Source organism: Grampus griseus, assembly GCF_964374135.1.
Source record: "Grampus griseus genome assembly, chromosome: 8".
Taxonomy (NCBI): domain Eukaryota; kingdom Metazoa; phylum Chordata; class Mammalia; order Artiodactyla; family Delphinidae; genus Grampus; species Grampus griseus.
Genome location: NC_139002.1, coordinates 56287778 through 56310068, shown reverse-complemented (window position 1 = coordinate 56310068; position 22291 = coordinate 56287778). Strand labels below are relative to the sequence as shown.

The following is a 22291-nucleotide window of genomic DNA, read 5'->3' as shown; positions in this document are numbered from 1 at the left end:
AATGTGTCTGTTTCTTCCCCCAGAATGCAGGCTCCCAGAGAGTAAGGACTGCACCCCCAGATCAGCACAGGGCTAGGAGGGTCTCCAGAAAGGTGAGCAAGAGGGAGGGATGGATAAAAAAGCACGCATGAGGAGCTCTCAGTGTGAGGGGAGATTTACTCCCCATCCCTTCCCTGCAGGGGAAAGGTCCTGGGAGACTTGAGTAAAATACTTACAGATGGAATGATGCAAGGGGCACTTTCTGTATGTTTTGCAATAAAAACTTGCTAAAATGGGGCAGGGATTGTTCTGAAGGCTGGTTCCCAAGTGTTTCAGGCCTATTCCTCTCCAGTCGTCCAGACCTGTCCCACAAGACAGGGCCAAAGGCCACTACCGAGCCCGTACCCCCAGGTCAGGCATTAGAGCTGGAGGTCAGTGCTCCTGGGTTCTTGTCTGAAACCTGAACTTATCTTCAATCATCTCTTTGTGCTTCAGCCCTACCTCCGTGTCACCAAGTCCTAGATTCTAAGGCCTCAGCATCTCTCCAGCACGCCCTTCTTTGCGGTACGTGGGCCTCTCACTGTTGTGGCCTCTCCCGTTGCGGAGCACAGGCTCCGGACGCGCAGGCTCAGCGGCCATGGCTCACGGGCCCAGCCGCTCCGCGGCATGTGGGATCTTCCCGGACCAGGGCACGAACCCGTGGCAGGCGGACTCTCAACCACTGCGCCACCAGGGAGCCCCAGCCCTCCCTTCTTACATTTCACCCACCACTGCTTTAGTTCAGTCTACATCCTCAGCACCTCTCCCTTCCTTCCTCCCTCTCTCCTTCCCTGCCTCCTTCTTCCTTTCTTCCTTCCAACATTAGCCAAGTCCCTCCTGTGAGCCAGGCCCGGTGTCGGGCACTGGGACACAGAGAGCACACTAATTCTACCTTTGCCCTCACGTAGCTGCTTCTCTGCAGGACATGTGTATGGACACTCAGAGTTATAGATGCTCTGAAAGAAAGAAGCTAGGGGTCTAATGGGGACACAGAGGTGGAGAGGGCCCTCCTAGGGCCATTACCCTCCAGACCCACTCTCCACCTTTCTCTACCGTAAACTCTGCCTGGATTCTCTGTATAGACTGTGTCATTGGGCTCCTTTACCTTCTGGCCATTGGAAAGTCCTGGCAGAAGATGGGAGGGAGGGAGGGACAGAGAGTGAGTGACCTTGCTAGGTCACTATGGGCTGTCTGTGCCACAGCTGCCATCAGGCAGCCCTCCCCACACACCTCCCACTCCAGCTGGCCTCCTCTCTTTGCCCTTCAGGCCACATGCCCCCCAAAATGTCACTGGCCTTGGGGTACTGCACCACCCCTTGAATTTTTCCCTGTATCCTGCCTACAACTTCGCAAACAGTCTTTGTATTAAAATTTCCTCAAATTACCCAACTGCAGCTATGCTGTTGCCTGTGGGGACCCTGACTAATACAGGGCAGAGGTAGTCAGGAAGGGCCATGGAGGTGACACTGAAGGTGTTCTTACCTGGACAGTGATCCTTCTAAAGCCAAAACTGACCTTATGTCATCCCTGCTAAAGCCCTTTGTGGCTCCCCATTTCTCTGAGGATAAAGTGCAGACTCCTTAGCCTGGCACCTGAGACTGTACACCATCTGGCCCCGATGGACAACCAGCATGTGGTGAAATCACTCAGACGGGGGACAGGAGAGATTTAGAAGGGAGGGAGGGAGTCCCGGGAGGGAGGGAGTTCCACGCCCCAAAGCAGCCCTGCCTGGCAAATTCCTGGATGGGGAAGGAGGAGGTGGGTGACATGTGGCACTGCAAAGCCACACCAGGCCCCCCTCCCCTTGCCATCACCTCTGTCCTCCAACCCTCCAAGTGAGCCCAGCACCGGGAATGAGTTTGACCCAGACAAGCCCTAGCCTTGGGCCATGAGAACTGGTTCAAATCCCAGCCCCAGCACTGACATCTGGCAAGCTTTTTGGGTCTCTGAGCCTGAGTTTTCCCAACTACAAAATGGCAACAACCTCACAGGGCTATGAGAGAAGCTTAAAGGAGGAAAAGGATGGGAATTTCCTTTTGTCAAGCAGTTCCTGTGTCAGGAACTCCCCGTCTCCCCCATCCCACCCCAGCCTTGTGAAGCAGAGAAAGCACATGGACTTGGGGCTCAGGAAGACTTGGATGTGAATCCCAGCTTCGCTACTTAGTCACCGTCTCATCTTGGACAAATCCCTTTATCTCCCTGTACCTCATTATCAAAGCAGGGTGGTAATCACTCCTGGAAGGGTGGCTACGTGGACCGGGTGAGCTCACACAGGCCAGGACCTGCATGGAGCAGAGCGCTTGTAATTGTTTGTTTCTGCCTTTCGCCCTGTGCCTCTCTTAGGACAGGTGTCCTCTCTGCCTTGCGGACCGGCCACTCACCTCCTCCTCTGTGCAGTGGAGGGGCTGAGGCTGCCATCACTGTTAGGGGTCTCAGAGGTGCCAGTATCCAACCCCTCACAAACCATAAAACTGCACCCATAATTCCTAATGGCAGCACAACCTTCCTGACTGAAGGGGGCGTTGGGACGTGCCACCTTTGGGGGAGCCCACCCTGGTCAAACCCAGCTTGGTGGCTTGATTTGACCTCTCCATCTGGGGTTTGGCCAAAGCACTGTGGGAAAAGCCCTGGGTTGGGACATGATGCAGGAAAGGTGACCCAGGTCCTGGAGCTGTCCTGCCCACACTCTGGCAGGAGCAGCAGAGCAGTGCATTAGGACGGGCATAGAGGGGTGCTGGAATGAGTGGGGAGGGGCCAGGAGAACTCAGTGCCTGGTATGAGCTCCCCATACCCGCCTCGTGCAGGAAAGAGCAGTCATCCCAGGACACAGAAAACTGCTAAGAAACATCCTCTCTGGGTTACTCTACCTCTGGGTCTGGTTTTCCATCCAAGCCAAAGTGGAGTGAGCTGTTTAAGCAGGAGCCCTGGGCATGGCAGCTGGGGACCAACGGGAGGGAGTTGTCACTCTGTGAGGTGACCCAGAAGGAAGCAAGTGCCCCTCTCAGCCCTCGGACTTGCCTCAGCATCCTTTGGTGAATATTCCCATGTATGTGAGAAAGGCCCAAATTGGACTATGTGTTATTGCCCCATCCCAAGCCCTCACACCACCAAACCACCCACCCACCTGATCTTTCTAACCCTCCAATCTAATCAAGGTGCTCTGGTCATACTCCTCCTTTTGTCCCGTCCCACAGGGTGAAGCCCAGGTGGGATTACACGGCCCCTCAGATCTGGTCCAGTCAACCTCTCCAGCCTGATCTCCTCCCCTGCCTGCATCCCTCTTCCAGCATCCTTCCTCCAGCCATATCAGGGTGTTCATGGTTCCCACCTCCAGGCCTCTGCCTAGGCTGTAGCCTCTGCCTGAAGGCCTTCTCCTTCCTTTCTGCTGGGCAGAATCCTACTCTGCATCTCAGGTCCAGCAGCAAATGTCATCATCTCTCAACCTTCTCGATTACCATTCCCTCCTCGGTGCTCCCCCATAGCACTTTGTCCATGACTTTGTTGTACTTATTCACTGGTCAGTCCACTGTTAACTGAGCCACAAATCGGAGCCAGGCCTGCACCGGGGCACAGAGTGATGAAATTCCTGCTGATCCTGGGATAGCTCCTGGCCCACGGGAGAGGCAGACACTGCAGACAGTGACAGCACAGAGGAAAGGACGGAACTCGGCACAGCCTCCCACATTGCACTGCACCATAGCCTGGCTGTCTTGCTGCAACCACTGACTTGGGGACACTGCCTCTGGGTTGGGGCTCCTCAATGTCTGATTACCATCTGTGTCCCAATGAGAGCCGGGCCCAGGAAGGCGCACAGGAAAAATGTGCTGAAGTAGATGAACCTGGGATCTGAATGTTTCAAGGGGACTTGGTCTTGATCCAAAGTCTTGCCATTTCAGTAGCTTACTTTCATAGCACAGTGGTGACACCCTTCTACATTCTGTGGTTTCATTTGCTCCTCAAATATGGGATAAGAACCGTCACCTCCATTTCATGATGCAGAAACTAAAACCTGGGCTGGGAAGATGACTTGCCCGAGGACACACTGCAAGTCAATGGGACAGGAAAGGCCAGAATGCAGGCCTCCTGCCTCCCAGCCCAAGCTCTGCCCCTTAGATCATACTATGAGGGGAGTGGGTGAGCCATGAGTTCTAGCCCCAGGCCTCCTCCACAGGAGACCCTTCTGGAGAAGGCACAAGCCACACACTGACTTGGGGTCCTTCCAGGCCAGTAGGAGTCTTGCTTCCAAGGGGACCCAAAACACCTCTGGGGAGAGGACTGAAGAATTCACAGCACCTTCAGCATCCACCTTGTTGCACTGCTCTTTCCCCAGAAATACATCACACCTGTCCCAACCTCCCAGCCTTTGCACATACCAGACCCCTATGTCCCCTGCAAACCTGGAAGCCACTAGCTTTACCTCAGTTTCCTAAAAGGCACCAAGCTCTTTTCAGCATCAGAGCCTCACCACATGCTGGTCTCTCTATCTGGAATGCTTTTCCTTCTACTCAGCCAACTCATGCCTCGGGGCTCCATGACTTTTTCTCAAGGTTTACTCCTATGGCCTTGAGTGGGTTGAACAAACGGCAGTGTTTCTAGGTCCCATCAGTGGCATTTGTCACATGCTGCCTTGGAACTGTGACTTCTGACAAGAAGAGATGGTAAAGACTTCAATGGCAGAGACTCCCTCTCCTCTTATGCTGTGAGCCCACACCCAGTTTGCTCAAGCTGTCCCCAAGGAATCCGTCTCTTCACTCACATGCTTTTTGCCCACACACCTCCCTTTACCCTCCACATCCAATAATTCATTCCACCACATTCCAGTAGATCTCACCTCCTCCTGCACTTTTCTCCAGACCAGGCCTTCTTTCCATCCTTCCACCACCATCCGAGCTCAGGGATCATTCTCTCTCACCTGGGTCCCTCCCGCAGGCTCCTCACTGCCCCCTAGCCTCTAGCCTCTCCCCACACTATGGCTGAAGGATTCTTAAAAACATAGGTGACCACTGGCATTTCCCTACTCGAAGCTATACCCCCTAATGTCTCAAGAGTGGCAGTCAAGAACCTTCCTAAGATCTAGTCCCAGTCTCATATCCCACAGCTGCCTGGGCTCCAGATACTGCAGGTGCCCTAACCCTGCCCCAAACATGCTGCCTTTTCTAAGACTTTATGCCTTACCCCTACACCCTCCGTCGTCTACAAAACTACTCATCAAAGGGCAATGAAAATAATTTTGGAACACTTTCTATGTACCTGGCACTATACTATTTTTTTCACTTTACCTCATTTAGTTCTCAAAGCACATCACAAAATAAGTGTTATTGTTCCCATTGTACAGATATGGAAACTGAGGTTCAAGAAAGGGAGGGCCAGAACTGGGCTCCGGGTTTGCCTGATTCCAGCTCTGCTGTGCACTAATCTCTCTGGGAAGTTCACCCAGCCCCCGGCCCGCAGCCCGATGAAAGGACCTCTCTCCTCTTGGTCTATAGCCAGAGGTTTCTCTCTTGCCCTAGCATTGCTGCCAGCATCCGTATGGCTGCCTCTCACTAACGTGAGCACCCCCAGGGCAGGGCCGAGACTGACTGGTTTGGGTCCCCAGCACTCAGCAGTGTATAGATTCTCGGCGAAGTTTCTACAGAAACAGATGGAAAAGTAGAGGCAGCGTGAGGGCTTCAGGAGCCCACCCCTACCTAACTAAGCCCGATACAACCACCAATCAGAGGCGGGACCTCAGCATCTGTAGCCAAGGCGAGGCCTTGCCCAGAGCAAAACACAAACCCACGCCCGGCCCCGCCTGTCCTGCCCATGCCGGGGCTCCCGGCCCAAGTTCCTGCTGGCGGGCTGCACCAACCGCCGCGGGGGTGCGGCGAGGGGCGGGCGGAGGGAGCGGCAGGAATAACCAGGCAGCCCCTTGCAAGGAGGACTCGGCTTCGCGGGCCGCCCACCCGCGCCGAGCAGGGGCCTCCGAGCAGCTCTCCCGCGCCAAGCCGAGCCCGGCGCTCCCCCATCCCAACGCAGCTGGTGCGGCAGAGGTTGGAACAGCCGACCCCGCCCCTGCCGCGTCGGCCCCGCCCCCTTATGAGGTTACAAAGTGCCGCGCGCCGAGCCGCGGGCGCAGTGGCCGTGGCCGTGGCCGTGGCCAAGGCTCCAATTTCGGCCGGCGCTCGGGCCCGTCTGGCCGCCCACCCCCCGCTCCCCGGGCCGTAGCCGCCCCCGCGCTCCCGTGCTCGGCGCGAAGCCCTGGCCCAGGCGGCCGGGGCACGGGCCAGGGGCGCGGGGTCAGGCGGCTTCACGCGGAGCCCCGACTGCACCGGCTTCGCCATGAAGACCCTCATAGCCGCCTACTCCGGGGTCCTGCGAGGTGAGCATCGGGCCCAGCTGACTGGAGGGAGAGCTTTGACTGAGGAACCGTGCTGTCCCGTGAGAGCTCTCGGAGCTGGGCTAAGGGTCTGGGACATGAGCTGTTACAGCCCAGGGTCTGCAGGGCCTTGCGGGCTTTCTCCTGGGGCAGTGCAGCTGCCAGAAGGTTTTCAGGAAAGGATGTGATGAAAGGCTGTAAGGCAGGCAGGAGTGTGTTGGTAAGGTGGCGGCACGTTGCTGGAGGACAGGCCGCTATGGGGGCCGAGGTCCCAACCCCTTTCTTTTCTTTTTGGGATGGTTTGCCGCCCTCTCCCCTACCATCACTACCATTCTTCCCCCCAACTCACCTGGGTCTGAGATGAGGTTAGAATAATGGTTACCGGGTCTGATCCAGGCAACCTGGCATGGTAGTCATGTGGGCGCATTCTCCACTCTGGCACTCATCGATTTTGGGGACCTCTGTTACATCACTTCTCTTTCTCCAGCCTGTGAGATGGAGTGATAGCTGAGAACTCCTCTCCAAGCCCCAGCATTGCTCCTGGCCCCTGGCAGTTCCCACCCTCTCTCCTCACCTGGTGGATTAAGCTGTGAGGCACTGGATGGGGCAGAGCGGCAAGGGTTTTGCAATCCCCTGAGGCAGCCACCAGACAAGGAACATGCCTGGCTGGGGCAGGTGTGCTCGCACTGTCTCCTTCCTCACACCCATTCTTCAGCCCAGGCTTGGGAGCCCACTCAGCAGCAACTGTGAGCCTGGCACACTTAGAAGGTGGGGCAGAGGACCCTGGGTGCCCTCCAGTGTGGCCCGGGCCCCTGTTCCACCGGTGTGCAACTGAGGCCCTCCGTGAATCAGGGGCAGAGTGGAGATCAAACTCCAGAGCTTTGCCCCCTCAAGGAAGAGCATCCCTTCCATGTCCCCCACCTCTCACCTGTACTTGGAGAAACTGAGATGGGAGGAGGCATGACCCACCCAAGGTTTCCTTAACAGGTGCCTTGGCCAGGGGATTAAATACAAATCCAGGAGAGCCTGGGACATTCTCACAGCTGTCCTGGTCTTGCTTGAATCCTCCCTCCCTCCACCTAAGTCTTTATTCTGCTTGCTGAACCTCTCCTACTTAGGATTTTTCTTCAGTAACTAACAGTAGCCTACTCGACCCATCTTCATTATAAAAATAAAACATATGAATTATTGGAATTTTGAAAAATATAGAAAAACAGGAAGAAAATTTAAAACTCCTGGTTAATTGACTCTCCAAAAATAGCTTCCTAAGAGCATTTTAGTATATTTCTTTATAGTTTTATTTGTACACATTATTTAGATAAAGTTCAAAGCGTGATGTAGATATAGTTCTGAATCCTGTTCTCTCCCTCTTAATGTTAAATCATGAGTATTTCCTTCTGGTACTCCAAATCACTTATAATATTCTAGTGGCTGCCAGGTAAGCACCCTGGAGCTGTATCACAGGTTAACCGTGTCTGGGGCATTGGCGTTGTTCCCCGTGTGACTGTTGGTGTGATTATCTGCCCCTCTTGATCTGGGTGCTGCTCGTTGCCCTTGGAGAGGTACCGAGCTGCTGTCACCATCTTCGGCACAAGCAGCCTGAGCTGCCCCAGACACCCAGCCCTACAGCCTCTGACAGCCCCTTCTCTAACTTTAAAGAGCTTGTCTGTTCACTGTGCCATTTAATGCCCACAACAGGGGAAGGAAGGGACCTAGCCATGTTCATGCTTTTGAAAATGCTTTTGTCTCCAGAGAATGGGATAGGGATGCTCTCTGTGGTGGTCCTTCCTGGAGATCCCCTTCCCTCACCTCTGCTGTCCACAGGCTGTGAGCTCTATCTTCCAGGAGCAGGCGACCCTGACCTCCTCATTTTTGACCTAGGATTTGTAGTTCAGGAGGACTTCCAGTGAATGATTTTGACCAAGTCACTTACTATCCTGTCAGGAGCATTTCTCCATGTTGTTATCAGGTCTTGAAAACATTAAAAAAAGAAAAAAACTGGCTGCAAACCGTTCCATCATGGGATGTAGCAAGGGCTGGTATGAAATGCAAACCAATTACTTTAGGTGTCTGGGCTCCGCTTTGGTGAAAGACTTGGGTGGGGAAGGGAGAGAGCTGAAGGAAATCTTGTGTTATCTGGCATCTCCATTAGACCTGCTTTCTACATCCTTGGTCTTTGAAGACACTCCCCAGTGGCCTGGTTTGCCTCTGCCAGTGAGGTCCCATTGTTGGGAGGTGGTGAACACCCTGTTGGTGGTGGTATTCAAGGAGACCCATGGCTTCTGTGAAGGGAATACCTGTGATGGGTGAGATTGAAATAGATACCTTGGTGTCTGGTTTCTTGACCAAAAGCAAAGGCCAGCTGTGGGTGCATGGGTAGGTGCGTGTGTGCTGGAAGTGTCGGGGAGACAGGCGTCTCTGTTGGTATCTTCTAATATCTGAAGGATTTACCTGTGCCAGGGGTGGAGAATGCAGAGTTAGTCATATTCGCATCCCTGCCTTTGCCCCTGGATGTGAGGCTCTTCAAGTCAAAGCCCTCTGGTGCCTGCCTCTATCCCCAGGGTTCACCACAGGACCCAGCACGAAATGGTGGCAGCCCAGTAAAATCCTGAGCTGATTTGCTCTGTGAGGCTCCGAAAAGCAAGGCCAGGAACAGGGGTGGCATCATGGGGGGCAGATTTGATGTAATGGAGGAATCCTTTCTGATAGCTATTGAGGATTGCAACAGGTTTGGTGTGGGTGGGGATGGAGCTCTCCATCACTGGGAGTGTGCAAGCAGGATCTTGGTAGGAGGTGGAACTAAGAGGCTGGATTGTTGGAGGCTAACTCTGGAACTCAGGATTGACAGTCACCTAACCCAGTCCTAAATCATAGGATGAGAACATCATTCTCATGTCCCTCCCTCTCCCAATTCTTTATAGCTTTCTTTCCTTGCATACACCACTTCCCCAAATGCACAAACGCCACTTTGGGGCTATCTGCGCTACTGAGGGCTCTTCTGGGCTGGGAAAGGAGAGCCAAGAGTAAAATTTTATTAGCAGCCTAGGTGATTCACTAGCCAGTGTGGAAATCCTGCCACACCCCCATCCTCCCACCCCTGATTTCAGCAACAAGTACTTGAGTCATAAAATCAAAGCTCTCTGGGAACGCTGCATCTGGCACGGCCCTCACATGACAGATGGGACACTGAGGGGCCCAGAGAGAAGGGACTGGACCAGGGTTATCAAAGCCAGGGTTAGAACCCAGATCCATCTCCCAGTCGTTGGCCACCTTAAACCAAGAGAGAAGTGTGGTGAAGCCGTGAAGGGCTGCGTGCAGGGCTCTCGCCACTGTAGGTGGTCGTTTCTTGAATGAGTGTAGGTTGCTCCCAGACCATGATGGGAGTGGCAGATCACCCCTTCCCAAGCTTTTTCAGGAAGCTCCCCCAGCTTGCCTTGATGAGTACATGCACCACGAGCCCCAGAGTTTTGAGGCCAGGGGAACAGCCAATTGCCCCTCATCGTACTCCAAACCTTCCAAACTCCTCCTTGTGGCCGTGGAGCCCCCTGTGAGCAGTCCTCACGGCCTCACAACCTCGTCTCCTACCATGTCGTGCTCTAGAACTGCCAGGGGTCTTCCAGTTCCCCCAGCATTCCCACCAGTTCAGTCCTACCTCAGGGCCTTTGCATGTGCTGCCCTCTGCCCAGGTCACTGCATGGCTGGCTTCCAACCATTCAGTCTCCTCTCAGAGGCCTTCTCTGACCACACCATCTGGAGAGCCGCCCCATCTTGTTTTATTTTTTATAGCCCCTCTCATTACCTAAATTCTCATGTGTACTTATCTGTTTAGGTGATTGTCTCCCCCAGAAGAACGTCAGCCCTTTGGTAACAGGGACCCTGTCTGTCTTTCTCAGTGTTTGTCCCAGCATTTAGCACAGTGCCTGGTGTATAGTAGGTGCTCAGTAAATATTTGTTGAATGAATGAATCATTAATGGGACCTCAGCCCTCCTGAGCACTGCTCCTTCCTCTTGGCAGGAAGCCCTGCTTTTTGCTTCAGTGTGATTTCTCAATTCTCCCTCAGGCCTCCTCTGTGCCCACCCGTGCTGGGTGCTGGGCCTGCAGCTCTTCCCTGCTCTGGAGACACCACAGTCTCACGAGGAGCCGGTTCCAGGGCTGAGTGCTGAGGGCAGGGGGCTCACCACAGTTTCCCCCATTACTCCAGGGCTTAGAAGCCAGAGAGCCAGGATTCCAGCCCTGGCTTCACTTCTGCTCTGGGTATCTCACTCCCCCTAAATGGAAAATAGGATCAGAAAATCTCAAACTCTCAAGGATGTGAGGGTTTAGGTTAACACGAATGGAAAGCGCTTTGTAAACTAACTTGTGACTCGCCTGTTAGTCCTTGTCATTCATTTTGTGTGACACGTGCAACAGCCTCCAACACTATGGAGAGTGGCAGACTCAGCTCTGGGACATCCAGGAAGGCTTCTCACAGTGGGGACTCGCGTGTGGGCCCTTCAGTTTATTCATGGAGCACCTCTGTGTGTCAGACTCTGTGCTGCACACAGGTCAATCCATGGTCCCTGACTTTGAGGAAGTGAGACTAGGGGGATGACAGTGCACAGTGGTCCACATAGTGAAAGGGGAAGGAAGCATGGGTGGAGGCCTGGAGGTGAGGGTTAGGCAGCTAAATCATCCTGGGGTCAGGGAAGGCTTCCCGGAAGAGGCGACAGTCAATCTGAATATTGAAAGATGAACAGGTGTTACCAAGACAGGCAAGAACCTTCAGGTACAGGGACCAGAATAAATAGAGACATGAGATTTGTGTGGGAGGGAAAGTCTGACTGCAGGGTCTCTGGGCTACCAACCTGAGCTGAGGTCCTGGTGTGCTGAGAGACACGGGAGATAGAGGTTGCTGTATCCAGGCCTGGGGTGGCTCGCCTATGCCCTTTGCAGGGGCTGGGGGTGGAGATTTGAGAGCTGCTGGGAGAGGCCCCTGGTGCACAGAGCTTCTTGGCCTCCACCACTTCTGGAGCCTCCTGGGTGTGGAGTTGCTGCTGGCAGTTTTGGGGGTTTAGGGCTACGAGTCTCAGTATCCTCATCTATAGAACGGGCAAATGCATGATAAGAATATCTGCCCAGGTTATGGTGCAGACCCAAGGAAGCTGAACACACAGACCCTTTGGGCAAATCGACAGAAGCAGGAAATGTGAATTCATTTCACTATTAGAGCAGATTTAGGGGCCAGGAGGCTCACCCGGCATCTGCTTCCCGTGTGACCTTGGGCAAGACCCTGCCCTCTTGGGGCCTCAGCCTCCTCGTCTGTACAGTAAGGAGGGCTGCATAAGGCAGCCCCCTTGGGTTCATTCCAGCTCTGCTGCAGAAGTGTGATTCTGATCGTGCCCCTGACGGCTGTGGGATCCTGGGGGTCAACCTCCTACTCATTCTTGTCCCCAACTTGTCCTTGTGAAAATGGGCTCATGTCCTGCTTGGGGCCCAGGTAAGTGCCCCAGAAGAACCTAGCTCCCCACACTTGCCCATGTATTGTGATAAGGGCCTATTTTGAGGACTCCTTGGTGGTGACATACCCACAAGTTGGTGGTGTTGCCATGGCAACCCCTCCCACTTCAGTAGCTATTTTTTTGATGTGTCAGAAGGTGGGGTAGTAGAGAAAGCAGGCCATTGTGGTCCTCAGCAGTCACCTCCAGGGTCCTCCAGGGACACCTTTGGGTCAGATGTCCCAGTGGGCCCTGTTTTAAGGACACCTAATTTGCTTTAAGGTTACCTACTTAAAGAACACCTAACCCTTAAAGGGGAGATTATTAGTCTTTCGAGAAAAGAAATCACCAGTGTATTGGGACCAGGTGAATGGCTGGCTAGTTGCCTCGGGGCCCTTAGCCACCATCTGAAGCTGGTGGAGGGAATGGAAGGGGTGGGCAGCAATTTTCCCTGCTTTCAGGATGGAGCCCAGGACTCCTCAGCCTGGCATTTCCAGTCCTCCATGGCTCACTCCCCCTGCACGTTCTCGACTAGCTTCACCCATTCACACGGTTGCTATGCTTCAACCTGGTTGAACTATTTGCAGTTAATTCCTCAAAGTTGTGCGCTCTCTCCCTTCCAGGCCTTTTCCAGTGCCATTTGTGGGACTCCAGTACCTGGGGTCCTGACCCTGCACCCCCCTCCTGTCAGCCTGGCAAACTTACTCATCCTTTACATCTCACCTGACCCATCCATGACAGCATCCTCCAGGCCAGTTGGGTACCTCCCGTGGATTCCCCGGCCCTGGCCTACCCTCTGTGCCTCGTTGTTCACAGCCCTGTCTCCCCAGCCATAGCTGAGGTGGGCAGCCCCGGGGCGGAGCTCTTCCTCCTACAAGAGCCCAAGAAGCAGAGGCAGGGCAGGGTGGCAGCTCCCACCCTAGAGCAGCGCCTAGCCTGGCCTGTGAAGGATACTCAGAAAGTACTCGCTGAATGAATGTTAATGTTTGGCCTCCACCCTTCTCTCCCTCCTTCTGGAACCTTCCACCGTTGCCCCTGCCTTTAATCGTGATCCCTCCAGCTAGAGGAGACCTTTCCCTCCTGATTCCCCAGAAAGTTCCCGTTTGACCCTCTGCCGTGGCACAGGTCCATCATCTCTGTTCTTGTCCAGGCCCTGTTTATTCATCGCAGGTCCCTCGAGCATCCAGCTGGCAAACCTTGACCAAGCATCTGCTCTGTGCCTGACCCCATGCTGGGCACAGGGACCCAGATGAGCAAATGCACACTCTCTCCCTGAATGAGAAAGGCTGAGTGCAGGATGAGGTGGGGCACATGGGGTGGGGGAGGAGGGCTTCCCCGAGGAAGAATCAGCCGGGAAGGATGAGGCCCATCTCTGACGGACCAGCTTTCAGGGCCTGGTAGGTACCCAGTAAGTGTGAGCTCAGTGACTGAGCAGATTGGGCCTGGAGGTGACAGGACTGTGTTTGGAGGGATGGCAGGCAGGGCCAAGAGTGTAGGGAGACTTCCTCGAGGGAAGAAGGGTCTGGCTGAGCATGTGGTAAGGCAGAGAATGGGCACAGCTTCGTGTGCAGGGCTAGTTGGAGCCCAACCCAAGGCTGGGCCTCTGAGATCAACAGGCATGACCCTGCAGAGCCATGACTGTCCCCCATCATCACACGTGAGGACTCCTGCTGAAAGGTGCTTGGCGGGGAGGGGACCCGGAAGAGAGCTTGCCTCTGGCCTTGAAGATGTGGCATTTCTTTGGCACTTGGACTAGCTTCCTGGACCTCAAAGGGTCTGCCAGGAGTCAGAATGTCCATCTCTCTGCCTCTGGCTCCCCTATACCCCTGGGCCCAGCCCTCTGGAGTAGCTTGGGGCGACTTCCTCACTGTCCACTTGGTAGCTGCTGGACCAGGGCAGAGCTTAGGTCGGGCTGGGCCCAGGTGTGGCATCCTTGGGGCTGCAGACGTGAGCAGGGTGACTCCCCCACTCGGGAACCTGTGGCGGCCGTCCACATCCCTGTGACCTCTCTGGCACCTTTCTAGCTCTCTAACAGAGGTGCCAGACGCTGTTTGCCCCTTTGCCGTAAGTTGTTTGGATTCCTCCCAACAATTCTGGATCATAACAGAGGAGGATGCCGAGTCTTCGACAGGGGAAGTGACTTTCAGGGTCTCACACTAAATACTAGTCAGAGCCAGGGTTTGAATCCTAAGTCTACTGAGGCCAGTGCCTCTGCTCCAAGCAAGGCAGGGGTTGTGAAACCCACTAGACAGGGGAGGAAACCCAGGCTTACTTGGTAATTACCCACCATTCACCCGGGTCTTTACTTTTTATGATACTCTTGCCTATACATCATCTCATTTAATTCTCCCAAGAATCTGGCAAGGTAGGTATTAGTCCCACTGTACAGACGAGGAAACTGAGGCTTGCACAGGAAGTGACTCACCAAGGCTGCACTTCCTGCGAGTTGGAGGTCAGGTTCTCCTGATGCCCGTCCGCCTGTCCTCTGCACCTTCTCCAGGCTGGTGAGCCCCTTCCCAGGATGCCAGTAGCTAAGGAGGGTAGAGGAGGCAGTGTGGGCCACCCAGAGGCCTGACCCAAGAATGTCATGTGTGCTCCAGTGTCCCCGTGGAGGGGAGTCAGCCTTGCTCCATGCCTCCCCTCCACAGGGGAGGATCCTCTTGCCTATCCCTCTAGCTTATTTTTCTTCATAGCTCTCATCACTGCCTGATGTTACAGCCTACATTTATGTGTCGGTGCTTTGTCTCTCCCTCAGCAGAATTTAAGCCCCCTAACAGGTGAGAGTTGACCTGCTGCATTCACTGCTATTTCCCCGGTGGCTGGCACAGTGCTGGGTACCTCAGAAGTGCTCCATGCTTATCCCTGTCCCCACCCACCTCCTCCAGGAGCCTACTTTGGGCTGCTTGAGCCCTTTCCATCTTTCCTATTCTCAGCATCTGTTTTGGGTAAATGTGAACCCCCGTTCCTGGGTCACTGAACATTCTGGGTTTGGGCCTGCCTCTTTGTAACTCCGTCTGAGTCTCTATTCCGGCAGTTGCCCCCAACCCCGAGTGCCCACTTTCCTCCTCTTCGCCTCCCAGATCTTGTCTTCCAGGCCCTGCTGAGGCCTCGCCACCTCCTTGGAGCCTCCCAGGCCAATGCCCCCGCTCTGCTCCCGCTCCTCGTAACACACAACCTCATGAGCACACACATCTTGAAAAACTTTGTGTTTGCTCATCAATTCCCCTCCCACTCTGGTCAGTGGTAAAAGCCATGACGAGAGCTAATCACCTAACAGGTGTCAGTCACCTAAGAGATGCCAAATGGACCTACATGCATTTTTTATTTTTATTTATTTTTTTTACCTTCCCAACCACCCTGACAGCTAGGGGTTCTTACCTTCACTTTACAGATGAGAAACTAAAGCTGAGAGGGGCTAAGTGACTTGCCCCAGGTCACAGAGTTATGCAGGGCCAGGGCTGGCCCAGGGCCCTTTCTCAGATTACGGGGACTGGGGCTCAGATGCTGCCCCCTCAAGCCTGTGCGAGAGGAAGCCCTGGTTGCATCAGTCCTGGATGCGGCCTGGTCACTTTACCATCAGATGTTGGGCAAAGAGGCGATACACACCCATCCCCACCTGCCATGAAACTTGGGACATGGTTGGGACAGAGAGGCAGCCCTCCCTTCACCAGGGGTGTGTTCCTGAAGTCGGGGTGTAGACTGGCTTGTGTAGTGGGGACCAGCCCTCAAGAGCCTGGCATCATGGAAATGATGAGGGACTCAGAACTCAAATGCCTGCCGAGAGTCCTGGCTCCCCTATACCCTGACCTCAAGCAAGTGGCTTAACATCTTTTGGCCTCACCTTGCCTCAGTTTCCATCTCTGTAAAATGGGGCTGCCCATCCCTGCCTGTCTACCTTCCCGGAGAGTGCTGTGGGGCAGGGAAGCTCCATATAGACATGGGGGCAGGGGGTTTCTCTCTGGGGGTAAGAGAGCTGCTCTGGGCCTCTCTGGCAGCTCCACTCCCTCTGCCCTCCCCAAGTCCAGGAGCAAAGGAGCTGTATAAAATAAATGGTGAAATCAGTGGTGCCCTGGAGCAGCTATTTGGATTGGTTACTGCCAGTTTCTCTTCATAGAATGAGTCAAGTTACTCTGTGGCCTGTCTCGTCTTCCTTCATGAAAATAAGACATCTGTAGGAAGTGGGTTCTGTTCTTATCGTGGGGTGAGGGAAACTCATGCTCAGAGAGTGCGAGAGAGGCTCACTTCCCCACCCCATCTCTGGGGTCCTCAGTGATAGGGCTGGGGGCCTTCCTGTCAGGCAGCTCAGTCTGACCTGGGCATCCAGGCCTTCAGCTGCCTCTGGGACTTCGGCATTTGTTGATTCATGCAATAAACCCCTATGAGCTCCTTCTCTCGCCAGCCTGGCTGAGCTCTGGGCACATGGATGAATCAGGTACCAGCCCTGGAACCCAGGAGATGCTGGCCAAGGAGGATGACCAAGGAAATAGACACTGGCTGCAGTGGGACCGGCGCTGAGAGGGTGCGCAGAGGGTGCAGTGTGCTGGCGGAGGCTGGGGGAGGGGTGACGAGAGAGCAGATTGGAGCTGAGACTTGGCCAGGCTGTGGCTCCCTGCTGGTCACACCCAGGACTTGAGGACAGTCAGGCTGGGTATGAAGGTAGTGGCAGTGGTGACATCTGATTGTAGCACTGGCATCTCTTACCAGCTTCTGCAGGACCTCTCCCAGCCAAAACTGGGGCAGAGGAGATGCTGACAGCTGAGTGGTGAGGTCTGGCAATGACCTGGGGGTGCCCAGCTGAAGCCCCACTTCCCATCTGCCGAGCAGCTGTACCAGGGCTATTGCAGGGTGGTGAGCCGCTAGGTGGTATCCTCAGGAGGGTGGACACCAGAATCCAAGCAGTCAGAGAGATCATAAAATTCATCCTCCCCACCACCATTTTATATATGGGGAAACCAAAGCCCAGAGAGGTGAAGTGACTTGGCCAAGGTGACACAGGAGTTGGTGGTACAACTGGGACTGGAACCCCAAGGCCTGCTACCATTTAACTTACTGCACAAGATGCCTGCTCCTCTAGAGGAAAATAGGTCATGCATTTTCTCCTGTCGCCTCCCAGCGTTCCCCCACTTTCTTTTGGGGAGAAGAGAGAAGGAACGTGGGTAGACCTGCAGCACAGGGACAGAACGCAGGCCTAGAAGTTAGGCCTGAATTGAGTCCAACTTTGCCACCCTCTGGCCAAGTGACCTTGGCTGTGTCACTTCCCTGAGCCTTTATCACCATCAAAATGGCAGTGATGATGCCAAACTCACAGGACTGGTGAGGAACCAGAGTGCCTATGGAAGTGCATTGGAGGCCCTGAAGCTGCATGGGCCGTGCGGGCCGCCTACCTGCCACCCAGCCCTACAGAGAGAGAGCCAGGGGTTGGGGAGGGGGGCCTGAGGATCAGCCAGAGCAGAGACCTGCTCGTCCTTTTGCTCAGCAAACCTTGCTGAGTGTTGACTCTGGGCCAGGCTCCGAGAGGCCACTGGGAACCAAGCCATGGATCAGACCTAGGCCCTTGGGCAGCTCCCAGTGTGATGGGAGAGCGGACTTGTAATCAGCAGTCGGTACCAGGTGAGGGGCTGTGGGAACCTGGAAGGAGGACTCCAGTCCTCTCTTATTTCTCTGTTCTGCTGGCCTCTCCCAACTTCATGTACTGACAGTTTCTCTCCAAGATGGGTGGGGGCTGGTGAGATGGCCCTAGAGGGTTCCACGCTTGCATGGACCTTAGAGCTGATAATGCCAGAGAAGGAAAGGTTACCTCTCTCCAAAGGCTCGCCTGTTTGGGTTTTGAAGGACGAGCTGCCTTATCTCATTGTTGGGGGTCATCAGGTGGGCAAGGCAAGGAGCGGCTTTCTAGGCAGGGGAGCAATGACTGGATATTTCTTAGATCCACAGGGGGCTTCCACTGGGCCTGTGGTTCAGCATCCTGGGCAGGCCAGCTCCCAGGGCTGGGCTCTGTGGTCAGCCAGGTCGGGATGGTCTGGCCAGGAGGCAGCCGAGTGGGCCCAGGCCTGAGGGGCACAGAGGGGCAGCACCCTCCCGGCCTCCCCCTCCAGGCAGCCCCCTCACTGTGCCGCCCACAGGAACACCTGCCACTCCTCAGTGGACTTTGCATTTCCTAGTTGGTTGCAGCGCGGGCTATGGGCGGTAGTTGGGCCGAGGCAGGGAGGACAGACTGGGGAGTGTGGGAAAAGCCTAGCTCTGGCCAAGCTGCCCTGGGGCTTGTGGGAGCCCTTCAGGCCTTCTCCTTCTGTGTGGATAATAGGGTGACGGTTGAATAAGACAGTCTACATTTCCTGCACCCTGACTTTAGCTAATTGTGAGAGACCTGTAATAGCAGATGGACTTGGATTAGGAAACAAGGAAGAATTTTCCAGTTGTTTCAGTGGGGGATGTGTCACCAATGTGGACTTACTCTGCGTACCCCACCTCCAAAGCAGGAGAGCTCCATGTAGTGAGTGCGACCAGCTCGTTGGTCCTGACCCAAAGGCAGGGGCTAGACAGCCCTTTCTCTGAGCACTCCTTAGACATTCCTCAAGCACTCTTTGGGGTCCTGTTTGCAGTAGGAAGTGGTCAGATGAGACAACGTCTGATGCCTTTCCTTCCATCACCTTTTTTCCCCTGCCCAGTAGAAGGTGGAGGCCCCCAGCTCCTCCCTGCATCCTTCCCCCACCCCAAGCTTACCCTACCTAAGACTTTGGACTGAGTGTCCTGTTAAAATGCAGATTTTGGTTCAGTAGATCCAGGCTGGGGCCCTGCGTTTCTAAACAGCTACGAGACCACTCTGAGTAGGAAGGTGCTGGAGAACATTCTATCCTCTCTGCAGCCAAGGCACCCAGCCTGCCCCAGACCCAGGGCAGGGACTCGTCTCCCATGGCCCCTGCTTCCCTTCATCCCACACATTCCCAGTGGCGAGGGAATGACTTGGCAGGCCGGCCCTTGGATTGGGGTTCAGGCCTATGCCTGACCTTACTTCCCTCCCGCCTGTACTCCCCCAGTACACTCTCCCCACTTCTGAGCACAGGCCACCCTTGGACCTGCTGTACCCTGAGCAGGGGGCAGGGATCCTGGGTTCTGGCCCTGGCTAGGTAACCCTAGACAAGTCACTGCTTCTGTCCTCAGCGTCCCCAAATGTTCAGTTGGGCTGTACCAGATGACCCCAGAGGGCCCTCGGCCTCCAGGATGGGGTGTTGGAAAAGTGTGAAGGTAGAAACGGCTGTGATGGTAGGATATTTACGTAGAGGGAGAAGGAGCAGTTATGCGCTAAACCCCTGGCATGCCTGTGTAGCTCAGCCTATCATCTGCTTGGGTGAGTTCACATACTTCCACCTCCGCCCCAGGTGTCCTGTGGAGCGGCAGATGCTGCTGGGCACCCAGTATGTGCCATGCCCTGGGGATGTGGCTGTGCGCCCTCGAGGTCTTGCCTGAAGTCGCATAGCGAGTGGAGCCACGGTTGGCGCTGGGATCCGACGCTTCTGCCGTGCCAAGCCCCCTCCTTCTGCTCCACTAGACCAGGTGAAGGGGACAGGACTGACGTGTCTGCCTTGAGGCCTGGCGTTACTTACATGCCTCCCGAAAGTCAAAGTAATTGTTAACTTTCGGCAGATGAGGGTTGTGTCCCTTTCTAATCTCTGCCGTAACCTTGTTGAAATACAGATTTTGAAGAAACACAAGGGCTTGAGTGTAAGCCCTTATACCGCTCGCCCTCCCACTTCCGCAGTAGGCCAGGGAGAAAGGTCACGAGACCCTCAAGGACAAGATTGTGACTCAGCGGGGGGCCTGGCAGAGTGGGTCGTGTGAAGGAATGTTTGACCGGCACACGGTAGGTAGGCACTCGGTGAAGATGTGCTGAGCAAAGGACGTGCAGTTGGGGCTCAGCACATGTGGAGGTTTGAAGGGGGGCACTCCTTTGGCCCAGCTGCCGGAAGGAATGGGCTATGTCAGGAGCCTCGCCCATGCTCTTCCCCAGCGCTGCCTCTCCTGCAATCGCCAGGCTTTCCGGTCCCTCTGCCCATCAGCCGCTGGAGTCCAGGGCGTCATCCTGGGGCCACGGCCACAGAGCCAATTAACTGGGCACATCTTGTCCTAATTTATAGGCTTGCACTTGCTTGGTAGCAAACAGAATTGCAGCCCTCAGTGTTCCGAAGCTCACTGGCCACTGGAAGCAGGGGTTCCTGGCTGGTTCCTCTCTGGGCCCCAAGCTTTGGGCACTGAGATGAAGCTCAAAGTGTGAATCCCTCTGCAGGTGGTATCAGTGGCGTTGGCGGTGGGGCAGGAGGGCTCAGCTCACTGGGAAAGGGTATTAGTCCTGGAGATACAGGGGTGGGGCGTGGGTCAAGGATTGGGGGTGCGCAAAGTACACTTGGAGGAAAAAAACATTGCAGGTTGGATGTTGGCCCTCTGTCCTTGGCCTCACAGACACAGAGAGCAAAGATTAAATATTTGTACTAGATCCAGATAAAGGATAAAGACAGGAGTTTGATTGGGGTGAAGGGGAGGGAAGAAAACTGGCAACTATGGCAAGCCTCCCCCTAGCCTCTTCGGATACCCTGTTTGTTCTCCAAAATGACCCTTTGAGGGGGGACATCATTCCCATTGGGTATACATAGAAACTGGGGCACAGGGAAGCAAAGCATGTGAACAGCCCAGAATTATCAATACAAAACTGTTGTGTGGCAGGGCTGGGATGTGAGTCCAGATCTGTCTGATGTGTTGGCCCGTGCGCCTCTCATGTCTAGGAAGGTGTCTGTGGGAGATGGCTTGATGATGGGGACTCTGAGGCTGGAGGGAAGGGTGGACAGGCTGACATCTCTCTTCTGTCGCAGGCACTGGCTCCAGCATCCTCTCCGCCCTCCAGGACCTCTTCTCCATCACTTGTCTCAATAGGTCCAAGGTGGAAAAGCAGCTACAGGTCATCTCGGTACTCCAGTGGGTCCTGTCTTTCCTCATGCTGGGTAAGCCGGGGCTTAGAGGGTGAGGGCAGGCAGGGGCCACCTCCCCAGCAGATGTTGGAGAGGTGAGGGGTAAAAGCATCCTCCCACCTCCCACCTTTTGGGTCCCCGATCAAGTGCTCTACCCCAGGCACGCGTGAGGACTCACCAAGATTCACTGGGAGGTGGTGGTATGCTTCCCATTTTAGAGATAGAAAGCGCAAGTCTCAGAGAGGGTAAGTAACTTGTCCAAAGTCACACAGATTTGGGTCCAGGTCTATAGGACCCCCAAAGCGTGGGCTGTTCCCACATGCTGCCCTGCCTCCCAGCAGACATTTTCCCACAGGTATGTTGCTTTGCCTTTGGGTGGTGTGGTCCTGGGATTGAGTCCTGACTCCACCACAAACAAGCTCTATGACTTTACACAGGTTCCTTGAACTCCCTGAAAGTCAGTTTCCTCATTTTGAACGTGAGGAAAACGCTGTCTCACATGTCGCACGGGGCCAGGGCGTGGTGGGCCCCCAGTGTAGGGAGCTGCTGTCGGGAAGCGCCCTCAGAGCCCCCGCCCAGGCCTCATCCACCCTCTGCTGAGCACGGTCCCCAGCTGCTTCCTGCAGCCCATTCAAGGCTTCTCCTTGTCTCTCTCAACACCTCCCACTTCAGTGCTTTGGTTGCGTCTCCGGCAGGTCCAGGTTGGTGCCCCCGTCCCCTGGGTTGCCATCCAGACCGGGGTCAGGGTACCACAGGTTGTCCAGGAGGAGGAAAGGGCCCCTGGCCTGGGCCAGGCCCTGCTCTCCCAGCAGCCTCTCCTCTTCCCCAGGCCCCAGTGTCCTCAGCATAATAAGTGACTTCCCCAGCACCTCAGGGCAGACAGATCTGTTGCCGAGCATTGTAGAGTGAGTCTCTCGGGACAGCCTGCTCTTCAGGATCGTTCGGGCCAACGGGGATCATCAGAAATTACCGTGTCAGTGCTGAGCCGCATGCTCCCAGTAGGCGTGGGGGCCTCTGAGGACACATTTCCAGGGCAGCAGCTGCCCCTCCCTCCCTCGGCAGGGCAGAGGGATGGGACGGGGCTTGCTATCTATAGAGCCCCCTCAGTGGACCGGGCACTTGATGTGTCTGTCTTTCCTTGACTTCCCACTTCACAGGTGAGGAAATAGGGACTCACAGAGGTTCCGTGACTCTCCGAGATGGTGAAGCTCGTTCAGAGGCAGAGTTAAGGATTAAGCGGAAGCCCAGAGCACTCACCAGGGAGTCCGGAATTAGTGGACCTGGTCTGAAATAGCCAGTCTTCACTTTGAGGCCCAAGAGCGGGCTTTAGGCGGTTCCGTGAACCCCTAAAATTAGGCGCAAAATTATATGTGAAAGTATGTTCGCATTTTTCTGGGGTGAAGGACCATCACTGTCCTCAGATTTGTGCAGAGGCATATGGGCCTCAACAAGATAAAGAAACACTGGCTAGGGAACAGAGCAA

At 55.0% G+C, this 22291-nt stretch overlaps 1 protein-coding gene across 1 annotated transcript in view; it reads left to right on the top strand.

The window, feature by feature from the left end:
* Positions 1 to 6200: 6200 nt before the first annotated feature.
* The window catches only part of DGAT2 (diacylglycerol O-acyltransferase 2), a 32164-nt gene continuing 16073 nt past the window's right edge, over positions 6201 to 22291 (top strand). The window contains exons 1-2 of the mRNA XM_082659393.1: positions 6201 to 6376; positions 20713 to 20841. Coding sequence (XP_082515519.1) covers positions 6337 to 6376; positions 20713 to 20841 — 169 coding nt within the window. The 5' untranslated portion in view covers positions 6201 to 6336. The remainder of the gene's footprint in view (positions 6377 to 20712; positions 20842 to 22291) is intronic.